Source organism: Tachysurus fulvidraco, chromosome 11 (genome assembly GCF_022655615.1).
Source record: "Tachysurus fulvidraco isolate hzauxx_2018 chromosome 11, HZAU_PFXX_2.0, whole genome shotgun sequence".
In the NCBI taxonomy this organism is placed as follows: domain Eukaryota; kingdom Metazoa; phylum Chordata; class Actinopteri; order Siluriformes; family Bagridae; genus Tachysurus; species Tachysurus fulvidraco.
In genome coordinates, this window is record NC_062528.1 from 21,201,014 (window position 1) to 21,212,455 (window position 11,442).

At 39.3% G+C, this 11,442-nt stretch overlaps 4 protein-coding genes across 14 annotated transcripts in view; 2 read left to right on the forward strand and 2 right to left on the reverse strand.

Moving 5' to 3' along the window:
• hfm1 (helicase for meiosis 1) overlaps positions 1-2,529 on the forward strand; it is a 42,220-nt gene extending 39,691 nt beyond the window's left edge. For 8 of the 9 annotated variants that reach the window (XM_047820349.1, XM_047820352.1, XM_047820353.1 and 5 more), the window contains 5 exons: positions 147-383; positions 554-626; positions 725-782; positions 1,970-2,112; positions 2,214-2,529. In XM_047820349.1, coding sequence (XP_047676305.1) covers positions 147-383; positions 554-626; positions 725-782; positions 1,970-2,112; positions 2,214-2,277 — 575 coding nt within the window. In that variant the 3' untranslated portion in view covers positions 2,278-2,529. Of the gene's footprint in view, positions 1-146; positions 384-553; positions 627-724; positions 783-1,969; positions 2,113-2,213 lie in introns of those variants that run through there. The other variant, XR_007144317.1, reaches the window with a different exon arrangement.
• LOC113645130 (tripartite motif-containing protein 16-like) overlaps positions 1-11,442 on the reverse strand; it is a 664,889-nt gene that overhangs the window by 219,166 nt on the left and 434,281 nt on the right. The gene's annotated exons all lie outside the window — the stretch shown is intronic.
• Positions 3,668-7,424, reverse strand: cldn18 (claudin 18). Its single transcript, XM_027150614.2, has 5 exons — positions 7,104-7,424; positions 4,837-5,001; positions 4,564-4,720; positions 4,353-4,463; positions 3,668-3,874 (listed from the first exon to the last, which is right to left on the reverse strand). The coding sequence occupies exons 1-5, from the start codon at positions 7,321-7,323 to the stop codon at positions 3,793-3,795; spliced, it is 735 nt and encodes a 244-aa protein (XP_027006415.2). The 5' UTR covers positions 7,324-7,424; the 3' UTR covers positions 3,668-3,792.
• septin2 (septin 2) overlaps positions 10,036-11,442 on the forward strand; it is a 13,252-nt gene continuing 11,845 nt past the window's right edge. For all 3 annotated transcript variants that reach the window (XM_027150611.2, XM_047820391.1, XM_027150613.2), the window contains exon 1: positions 10,036-10,156. The gene's annotated coding sequence lies outside the window, so the exon portion shown is untranslated. The remainder of the gene's footprint in view (positions 10,157-11,442) is intronic.

Here is an 11,442-nt window from a genome sequence, read left to right on the forward strand (position 1 = left end):
ACAAAACTCACAAAAGTGTGTGTGTGTGTGTGTGTGTGTGTGTGTGTGTGTGTGTGTGTGTGTGTGTGTGTGTGTGAGAGAGAGTGTGTTCAGGACACTTTAGGACACTCGGATGTTGATGAATTAACCCTTGCTCGTTGTTCTAGATGTTTCCATGAGGAGAGAAGCAACAAAGAAAGCTCTGAGCAGAACCCTTCTCGGCGGAGCCTCGGCTCACGGCTCCGTCTCACACACAGACCTCGGTATCGACGGCGGCTTTTCGTCTGACGTCCTCAACGTGAACTTTGACTTAGCGCTGGATGACTGGGACGACTTCAGCGACGATAACTTCACCACGACTCGTGAGGAGTCGGACCGTCGGGGACTCGGCTCTGCTGCAACGGGTGCTTTGTTTTATTGGACTTTTTCGGTTAGAATAATATCTCGTGGCACCAAATACAGTCAAATCATCAAATTACACCGTCGTTTAAAAAATAAATCCATGACCAGAAGGTAATGAGCGGAAAGAGGTGACAGGAAACATTTAGATGTAACATTTAGTTTGTGTGCTCAGATCATCTGATGCCAGTTCCTCGTGCTTGTGTGGAAGCGAAAGCAGGATCTCTGAGACCTCCAACACCATCAAGGTCACATTTAACTCTGTAACAGTTTGTACTGTATTGCTCTTGTTTTTTTATTTGTTTTATTTATTTACTTTTTAAGACATTTTTATTCTTGTTTTCAGGCTTGGATGTGCAGATCGAAGGCCACAAAAAAGCCCAGAACTGACTTTCACTACAAAGGTTTAGAGTTTAATTTTTATCTGATTCATCAGATTATTAACATTCTCATCAGTTACTGCAACATTTGAACAATTAATTAAAAAGGTAGCATCTGTCATTGTGTTACTTCGCTGCACAGATAGCAGTCACTTATGTCCTGTCTTTGATAGTGAACTGTTTTTTTTTTTAACTAAGAACTGCTGGACTCTGATTAGCCAGAAATTGTTGATTCATTTTCTTTAACAGCAGCTCTGACATTAAAGGTGGGGTCTCTGTTGTTTGAAAGCCAATGTTGACATTTGAAATCACCAAAACAAACACACCCCTAACCCAAACGGGTCCCACCCCTGTATCGATAGCTCCGCCCACACATACATACATAACCCAGGTGACTAGTGGAAAGAAATGTGTCTTTATCATAGCTGAAGGGAAGAACAATACGATTGTAGATAAACAAACAAGCAAAAATGCCACACAAGCATAATCATGTAAAGGACAAAGGCATATATTAGTTCTGTGTAACAAAGCAAAACCAACGTTACTCACCTATCGAGAAGGAAAAAAGCGCCTCGGCGTCTTAAGTAAAGTCGGCCACATATTCACAGGTCGGAGTTTCCCGAGTCAATAACTCCTGAGCTAAACGCTGTTACTACACAAAACGCGGTTGTAGCTGCGTCTCTACATTACTACGATAGAAAAGAGGTGTTATTTGTGTAGTAACAGCGTTTAGCTCAGGAGTTATTGACTCGGGAAACTCCAACCTGTGAATATGTGGCCAACTTCCTGCTCCTTCAGTTCTCTCCAGCGCTGGAAAGCTGATCCTATATTAACACGTCCTACTTCTTGTCCTTATCGTAAGCCTTTCTTCGCTTTCTTTCTTTGTTTTTATCCTCCATGTCAATGTTAAAACCGCTTTCTGCTAACGTCACACATGCGCACTGAACACTCTCTCCACCCATATTGACAAGACACGCCCCTTTCTGCTCATTGGCTACATGTCAGTTTTGATTTTTGTTTAGTTTGTTGTTCCGACTCAGTTTTCTGAAGCATTTCTCAAACATCAGAGACCCCACCTTTAAAACAGCCACGATAGCATTAAGGTTTCCATAGTAACAGCCCATTCATTACTGAAGTAAAGAGAAACAGGCGTTTGTTTATGTAAGGAGTCTCCAGTGTCAGTGTGGTGTCTGCTTTTATTACCCTGACAGAGAGCGCGTCTGGACTTTTCCATCCCCTCAGAGAAACAGCCGATCACCAAACAGAGCGGGAAAAACATCTCACCTACGGGACGACCGAATCGTTTCCCAACGACAGATTCAGCAGTCGACGCGCAGCATAAAGTCCCCGGCAGGTATTTAATAACTCTGATGGCTCTGACACATACAGTTAGGTAGAAATGATCAGTTTATTGATTCAGTGTTCTGATTATTGAACATGTTCTAACTCGTACAGGAGCCAGACAGACGAGGAGCGAGAGGTCGACATGTTTCTCGGCATATTCGATGGAATTTTCTAGACTTTCTTGAGGTTGTTGGTAAGGTTTAGTGTCTTAAACAATACCGAAGTCATTAATTTATTCATTAGAAATGTTCTGATATAAAAATAAAGTGTTTATGTTCTGCATGAAAAGGATTTTCCTTAAATTTAAGTTCTTAGCAAGCGAAATGTCGTAAAGTTGAAATGAATTCATTTATTTATGTTTGATGTGGTGAAATTTTTACACACCATGGATTAAAATAAATAATATATTATTGTTATTATTAATGAATTATTATTATTGTTGTTGTTGTTATATTCTTTCATTGTTCTGTATTGTTTTTTTAATATTTCTTAATATTGTATTTTGTAGTTTAAAGAAAGAAAAGATAAACAAAAGAAAGAAATAAAGCGAGCAAAGAAGAACTCTGATGATGTTTAACATAAAAAATATTCCAAAAAATATATATATATACAAACATTACTAATATTTATATTCATTATTATGGGACTATTGTGTTGATATGAATCATTATATTGTGCATGAATTATTATATTGTGCATATTGTGCTAAATTCTAGAGTGGGGGAGGTGGTAATGATCAAATCAAATGATTGACACTGGAGGGAGAAGTGAGACATAGTGAGACACAGTGAGACATAGTGAGACACAGGAACACCAGTTTCTCATCCTGTTTCATTTATTGTTTACAAAAAAAGCTAACACTATATTGATTATGAAAATAGGTTAAGCGGAAAGGAGCAGAGAAGGAGAGAGGAGTTTATCATCATAACTCATGTATTATTAAAGCATCGGTGATTATTATACTGCAGAGAGAGAGAGAGAGTGTGAGAGAGTGAGAGAGAGAGAGAGAGAGAGAGAGTGTGTGTGTGTGTGTGTGTGTGTGTGTGTGTGTGTGTGTGTGTGTGTGTGTGTGTGTGTGTGTGTGTTTGTGTGTGAGAGAGAGATTGTGTGTGAGAGAGTGAGAGAGAGTGTGTGTGTGAGAGAGAGTGTGTGTGAGAGTGAGAGAGAGAGTGTGTGTGTGTGTGTGTGTGTGTGTGTGTGTGTGTGTGTGTGTGTGTGTGTGTGTGTGTGTGTGTGTGTGTGTGTGTGTGTGTGTGAGAAAGAGAGAGTGTGTTTGTGTGTGTGTGTGTGTGTGTGTGTGAGAGAGAGAGAAAGAGAGAGTGTGTGTGTGTGTGAGAGTGAGAGAGAGTGTGTGTGTGTGTGTGTGTGTGTGTGTGTGTGTGTGTGTGTGTGTGAGAGAGAGAGAGTGTGTGTGTGTGAGAGAGAGAGAGAGAGAGAGAGAGAGAGAGAGAGAGAGAGAGAGAGAGTATGTGTGAGAGAGAGAGAGTGAGAGATAGAGAGAGATGGACAGCAGGTCAGATAAAGAGATGGAGAAGGGAAGAGAAAAAAGGAAAAGGAGGATGAGAGAGAGATAGAATATGTTTATTTCATGATAAATTGTGTGTTCCAGACAAATAAAGGTGTAAATGAGTGACAGAACGGTACAGAGTCAGTGAGAAACTGCTGTAAATCCTGTAAATAACAGAGGTGTTTATACGTATTTCTGTCCACGCTCTCCGCCCTCATCTGTTGATCTCGTATTAGTCGCTGCTTTGTACGCCACTGACTTGTAGCTGGAATAATAACCCATGAACAAAAGAGAAGAGAGAAGTGAAGTGAGCGTTCATTCAGCTAACAAGTCATTAATATCACATTTTACTAAATGTTTTATATTTATTTAAAATTTATACAATTATTAACAGTAGAATATAATAACAATAATAATAATAATAATAATAATAATAATTTTTATTATTTACCCTCGCAAAAATTAATACAATAATTAATATAAATAGTATTAATAATTATATAATAAATATACAAATATTAATGTATATTAATATCTAAATAAAAATAATATAAAATATTTATATATATATATATAAATATTAATAATGAATAAAAAAATAATAATATTTTAATTGTAAGGTAACTGCGTTCCTTATTAAAATCCCAACACTTAGATATTTATGGATATCTAATTTATGAATTTTATGATGATTATTTGTCCTAAATGTGATTAGAATATCATTGAGAGTAGTGTGTGCTTACGGCGTGGACTCTGCGTGCAAGCCTCTGAAGGCCACACACTTTAAAACTCCTCCTATGAGCAGCATGCCTCCTCCGATCCAGGCCACGAAGAGCGCCGGTCCGAACGTGAACCTGGGCATGAGATAGAGTTCAGCACAATGAGGTGACTCAGTGAGACCACACCCTTGTACACAATGCTGTACGTGTGTCTCCTCTTTCACTCCTTCTTTACCTGTTAGCCATAGACATTCCCATTCCTCCCATTCCTCCCATTCCCATTCCCATTCCCATCTGGTTCATCCCACCATAATTAGGGTTGTAGTTGGCCATCATGAAGCTGGCGACGATCTGATTGGCATAAATGGAAGCTCCGGTGATGCCACAGATTCCTAGAAACAAACGTCACATTAGAATTGTATTTCCTGTGCTGCTTGTAAGAGCGACCGTTAACAATCATGAGTCGGTGTTGATTTGATTGATCTGTTATTTTGTTCTTGTTGTTTACCTGCTAGAACAAACATGATTCCTGCCGTCAGCGTCATTTTAGCTTTGGTCGAATCCTCAGTGTTTCCCGCTTTGAAACATTTCAGTGAGAACAACGAGATCACGCTTGCAATCAAACCCAAGATAATGCCGACTATCATCATGGCTCTGACCGCCTGGAACTGACCTGAGGCACAAAAACATTAAACATTACACCTGAAAATGCTGAATAACGAAGATGAGTGATGAGAAGAGGTCTCTCTCTGTTTTCTCTGTCTCTATATAGTCTGATAGAGTAGATAGATAGAGATATGAGATAGGGGAGAGATGAGAGAGAGAGAGAGGAGAGTAGAGAAGAGATAGAGAGTATATATATGTGATAGTATATATGTGCATATAAAATGATATAATATAGTTATATATATTTATATATATAGATATATATATATATGTTCTTATATATATTATATGTATATGAAATATATATATGTTTATATCTATATATATATATATATATCTATATATATATGTATATATCTGTTATATACATATATCTATATGTTTATATCTATCTATATATATATGTTATATATATATATATATATAGCTGTTTTATCGTATATAATATATATATGTTATCTATATATATAGTATATATCTATATCTATTGTTATATCTATCATGTTATCTATCTCTCTCCTGTTACTCTCTCTATATTTATCTATCTCATCTCTCTATCTATATCTCTGAACTCTCTATATCTATCTATATCTAACCTATCTCTCTCTCTGTTCTCTCTCTCTCTGTTCTCTCTCTCTCCCTCTCTCTCTCTGTTTTCTCTGTCTCTCTCTCTCTGTTCTCTCTCTCTCTCTCTCTCTCTCTCTGTTCTCTCTCTCTGTTCTCTCCCTCTCTCTCTCTGTTCTCTCTCTCTTTCTATTCTCTCCCTCTCTCTCTCTCTGTTCTCTCTCTCTCTCTTTCTGTCTCTCTCTGTTTTCTCTCTCTCTCTCTCTCTCTCTCTCTCTCTCTCTCTCTCTCTCTCTCTGCTCTCTCTTTCTCTCTCTGTCCTCTATAAAGACCAAATGAAATAGGATTTTGTATCCCAGCAGATTAGTTAAGCAAGAAAAGCTTTTCGAAGGGGAAATTCTTGCTCTTGTGAGTCAGCCTGCCATGTTTGCTTTGTTTTTGATAACGGTGTTGACTGAATGTGGACGCAGTCACTTCACTTCTGCATTCATCATCTCCAGTGTGTGGGGTTTGAGCGCTGGCACAATGAGACCATTGTTCTGACGGTTCCTGGACATAACGTCCACGTGCACCACCATTTTCTGTACGAGTTCATCTCCACTGTGTGCTTTAACGTGTCTCCAACATCCACTTTCCATCCATTTCCATTTATTTACTCTACTTTAGGGAGTGTTCAGACTTGACTGAGAACAGGAAGCTGTCTTTGTACCCAGGTGTAGTCAGAAGAACTGTTTTCTTGTTCACCTGATCACAGTAGTCTGGGGTTTAGGTTTTAGTCTCTTAAACTTACCTTAAATCCAATTTAATCCACCCAATCTACATCCATTTTAATCTAGTTTAACCACTGCGACGTTTGTGACGCTTCAGTCAAATCCCAGTCACGTCTGGGACCAAGAACACAACGAGTATTGACAACGAGTAATAATTAGTAACTTTCTGGGTTACGTCATGTTTAGGTTTCACAGTGGTGTAGAAACAGTTCTCCAAATGACCCAACATGTCTATGTGATACATAAAGTAAAGAAACGCAAGCAGCTCTGACCTAAAGGCTTCACCCAAGATTTCACGTGTCAAGCAAAAAGGACATCTAAGCATGAAATATTCATTAATAAGAGCAGATCAGATGTGATGGTGACGCCCTTCTCTAATCAAGATTAGACCTGATCTCGGGTACAAAACTGAGTGTGAAAGCACCTTATGTTCCTCTAAAACACTCTAAATACACCTTAGTCTGCTCCGGTTGACTTAAACCAATCAGAGTAGTCCGGTTTAGCCAATAAAAAGACCTGATTTTTTAATTTAATTAAATTAAGTCATTTAGACCTGATCTTTGTCCCAGTTTAGTAACTCAAACCCATCGTAGTCTTGTTTAGTTACACAAATCTACAAATCTATCTGCGTCTGTTTTAGTCAGGTTTAGTGACTTTACTGACTTGAGTTCACTTAACTCCAGTCCAGTCACTGAAACCCATCTCATGTCCACTTCAGTCCAGTTTTATCAACAAAACCCACTTTATTCTTTACATTTTAGTTCCTTAAACCCACCTGAGTATCCCAGGAGGCCGTAGAGCGGCCGGCACTCGGTGAAGCCAGAGGAAGACACCTCGCAATCCTGCCACAGGCCCTTGTAAGTGTACACGGCGGTGACCACGTCGCCCTGGCGGTCCTGCGTGCTCCAGTTGTTCATGCCGGTAGCGGCGATGACCGCAGCCACTCCGATGAGTCCTAGAAGGAATCCGCCGATCTGTAACCCGGAGGTTGCCATGTTTAATTTTCTCCTAGCTTCGCTCCTGTGGACTTCAGCTGAATCGGACAGCTAGAGACTTTGAGATAATGTGAACAGGGAGGGACCTCAAGGTTTAATCTCAGAGTCGGTGTGAGCGTTCATGTGGACGTGACGTGCACGAGCACGCTCATATTTTTGTGTCAACACTTTTGATTGAAATCAAAACTGTTTATTTCCAGACAGTGTACATGTGCTGAAAACATGACGATGCGGCACTTCATACGTATGAGACTGGATATCTTAAGGAAATATGCTTTATTATGGTTCTTTTAGATACCAGGACTTAGGACTAGTGTTAATGTGTCATTTGTTCAGATTTGACTCAGTGAGTAAACAATTCAGTTTAAACCAACTTCACCTTCCCTCCAGTTTCAGTCACTGCCCATGACACAGTGCTCCAGGTTTCAGGTCGAGCAGCTCAACGCTTAAACAAAAGGTTTAGCACGATTGCTCCCTTGACTTTACTTTACATGTCTCAAAGACGTTTAGCAACAAAGCAGGAATCTAACTCACCTTCGATCTTTTTTACACTGTTTCTCACTCGGTTTGTTTCTGTGATAAAATTCAATCTCACACTAAATCTTTTCCCTAACAACTCTCCATCTTGAGCAAAATATTGTTTCTAATAGCAGCCGGTTTTACTCTGATTTTATAACGGAAGTACATTTCACCCAAACTCTTCTCCATAAACACCTACACAGATCTTTATTTACATCACGAGTTAAACACAATGTAATATATATATAAAGTGAGTTGGAACATTCGTGTCTTTTGCCATCTTGTGTAAAACAATACCAAACTGCACATGGGCAAAATCTTTCTGCTTTCCCAAGATGGTGACCTCTATAAAGAACCATCAGCTTGCTGCACTGGGGATGAAGGTATCATTGTGGAAATGCTGATTTTTTTTTTTTATTATTATAAGGATATTTCTCTGTGACCAGTAAGTTGTGAGTTCAAATCCCAGCAGTGCAGACGAGTCAAGATTTTGGGTTCTTGACCAAAACCTTTAACCCTCAGTGACACACTGGGGTTTGTGGTGTAGATTCTTCTTTAAAATACCGGCACAAAAAAAATCCTTGATTTCTCTCAGTAGAAATATTATGCGGTCATTTTCACATTTGTTTGACCCGGAGCACATCCTGAAACGACCGAAGCATTTATGAGGAACTCAAACATTTTCCAGGTATCTGCAGAAACTATAATTGTTTTTTTTCTGCAAATAAATATCTAATTAAAAAACTGGCAATGATTAGAGAAAGGAATCACATGTTCATCCTTATCGCAGTATCAACAAACAGTGAAACAGAGAGATGAATGTTTTCTTATCAGTTGTATTACAGTGTGCAACAAAATCGACCAATCAGAGTGCAGGGAGTGAGAACAGCGCAGTTCATTGGCTCTCCATCAGATCCAGTCTCTTCAGCCTCTACAGCATCACGGCCTGTGAGAAGCTTAACACTGTGTACACATGGTGAAGAACAAACAACATCCAAACCTGACTTCTTTATGACACGTTTATGCTGAAAACATCGCAGGTCATGTCAGTACATGTAGGTGTTCTGTAGTAAAATCAGGTAGATGAGCCAAAGTCAGCAATACGTTTATGGTGAAATATGATTATGTTTGTTTTGTATGATTTTGAAGTTGTAGCTCAAAGTTAAACTGCTACAACAAAACTCTGTTAATCAGCGATCAACGTTTCTACCTAATTTAAAAATAAAATACTTTTTTTAATGAATGACACATCATACTTTTTATTTATTGAATGAACTCTTTTTACTTTACACTGACTGCAGACTTCTTCCATATATATATATATATATATATATATATATATATATATATATATATATATATATATATATATATATATATATATATATATAGTGTACATAATATATATAAAATATTCATTCAGTCATTCATTCATTTTCTACCGCTTATCCGCGTCATCGGGCATCGAGGCAGGATACACTCTGGACGGAGTACCAACCCATCACAGGGCACTCACACACACACACACACTCTCTCTCTTTCTCTCTCTCTCTCTCTCTCTCTCTCTCTCTCTCTCACTACGGACAATTTTCCAGAGATGCCAGTCAACCTACCATGCATGTCTTTGGACCGGGGGAGGAAACCGGAGTACCCGGAGGAAACCCCCGAGGCACGTGGAGAACATGCAAACTCCACACACACACAAGGCGGAGGTGGGAATCGAACCCCCAACCCTGGAGGTGTGAGACGAACATGCTAACCACTAAGCCACCGTATCCCCCCTATATAAAATATAGTGTATATAATATATATACAATATAGTACATATAATGTGCACTGTATTTTTTATATATTTTATGTACACTATATTTTATATGTATGTACACAATATATACAAAACATAGTATATATATATATATAGTGTACATTTTATATATATTATATATACTATATTTTATACTCGCCCGGTGTTAGTACGTGAACAATAACGTGAGCGCGTTAGTATAAAATCGTTAAAAATAAAAGTCCTGACCAATCAGAATCCAGAATTTAACATATAGTTTAAATATGAATCCGTGCAGTTTTCCCGTGTCTGTTTTGCGCCCTCTTGTGGCCGTGTGACGTCAGTGTCGGTGCTTTCTGTGAGCTGCAGCCAATCAGAGCGCACTGCAGCCCGACAGCGCCGCTTATCGGTGACGACTTGTAACCGCAGGAGGAGGAGAAGCTGAGAACTTCCGCAGTCTCTGTTGGATTTCTTGCTGTTGGTGTCTCAGTGTAGCGACGTCTCTCTCCCTCTCTCTCTCTCTCTCAGTCGGTATGTGAGCTTTATTTCAGTTATATTGTGTGTTTATATATGTCTGTCCTGCTGCTGGTGTCCATTGTGTTGTTTAAGCTTTAGCATCACTTACAGTCTGAATGACTCGTTTATGTTCCTCATTTCCGTTATCACTTATTTTTTCCTCTCAGGTCATCATTAAAGCTTATATTTCACTCCCGAATCCCTCAGACACATTAATACTGTAATAAAAACACAACCCTGGTTGATTTATTGCACTTCCTGCTCCTTCAGCTAACCATGCTAACATGCTAACTCTGAGCTAGCATCAGTTTTATAGCAAATGTTTACAAAAACGCTTCATTTTTATTGCTCCTTTAAATTTGCCTGCATCTGAAACCCTGCATCTGAAACCCTGCATGTGACTTGTTATTAAACAGTAAACCGGTTTATTACACTGTTTAATCGGCTGTTTGTCTCACATCCGGTTCTCACTTTTCTTTCCACACTTCAGCTGCATACCAGACATTTTTGTGCAGAAGCTCGTGTGTGTGTGTGTGTGTGTGTGTGTGTGTGTGTGTGTGTGTGTGTGTGTGTGTGTGTGTGTGTGTGTCCGTCCGTCCGTCCGTCCGTCCGTCCGTCCTGTGTCCTGTCTGCATTCAAATCATCTACATACACACACACACACAAACTACATACACTACACACGCACTACACACACACACACTACATACATACACACACATATACACACTACATACACGCACTACATACACACTACACACGCCCAACATACACACACATCTACACACACACATCACCACGCATCCTTAACACTAGTCATTTATTCTTTCAGATACAGTTAATTTCCATCTGATTTTAGATTCATTTGCCTATAAATCTGTGAGATTGAGGACTGAGAGTTCAGCTGCTTCCTCTTCTAAAACAGTTCTGTTTTTATCCTGCGTTAGAGATTAAAGAAAGCCGTAGTGTCGTCGTGGAGCGTTCGCATCTCCTCTGCTTCGGAAACAAAACAGCATCGAAAGGCAGAAAGTTCTGTTTTTGTAAAATGTTTAGGAAGTGCACGTGTGGAGGAGACGTGTGGAGGTTATAAGGTGGCGTGACGAGGTAAAGGCGAGGTGCAGGATGTGTGTGTGTTCTGCGGCGAGACGGTTTGAGCGCTTCCTGTCAAAGATTTTCTGACAGTCTGGATGTCTGATTCTGTTCTGCAGATGTTTTTACTTGGTCAGATCTTTCTGGTCCTGTTTTACACTGCTGTAGTCTTGTGTCTGATCTGATCCGATCCGATCTCAGTAAACGTCGGC

What these genes read in the sequence shown, in the direction of transcription:
- cldn18 (XM_027150614.2), bottom strand. Translation starts at nt 7,323, where the DNA reads ATGGCAACCTCCGGGTTACAGATCGGCGGATTCCTTCTAGGACTCATC. An exon ending in CGGCCTCCTGGGATACTCAG is followed by an intron (nt 5,002 to 7,103) that starts GTGGGTTTAAGG and finishes TTTGTGCCTCAG; the next exon opens with GTCAGTTCCAGGCGGTCAGA. An exon ending in GGAATGTCTATGGCTAACAG is followed by an intron (nt 4,464 to 4,563) that starts GTAAAGAAGGAG and finishes TCTCATGCCCAG; the next exon opens with GTTCACGTTCGGACCGGCGC.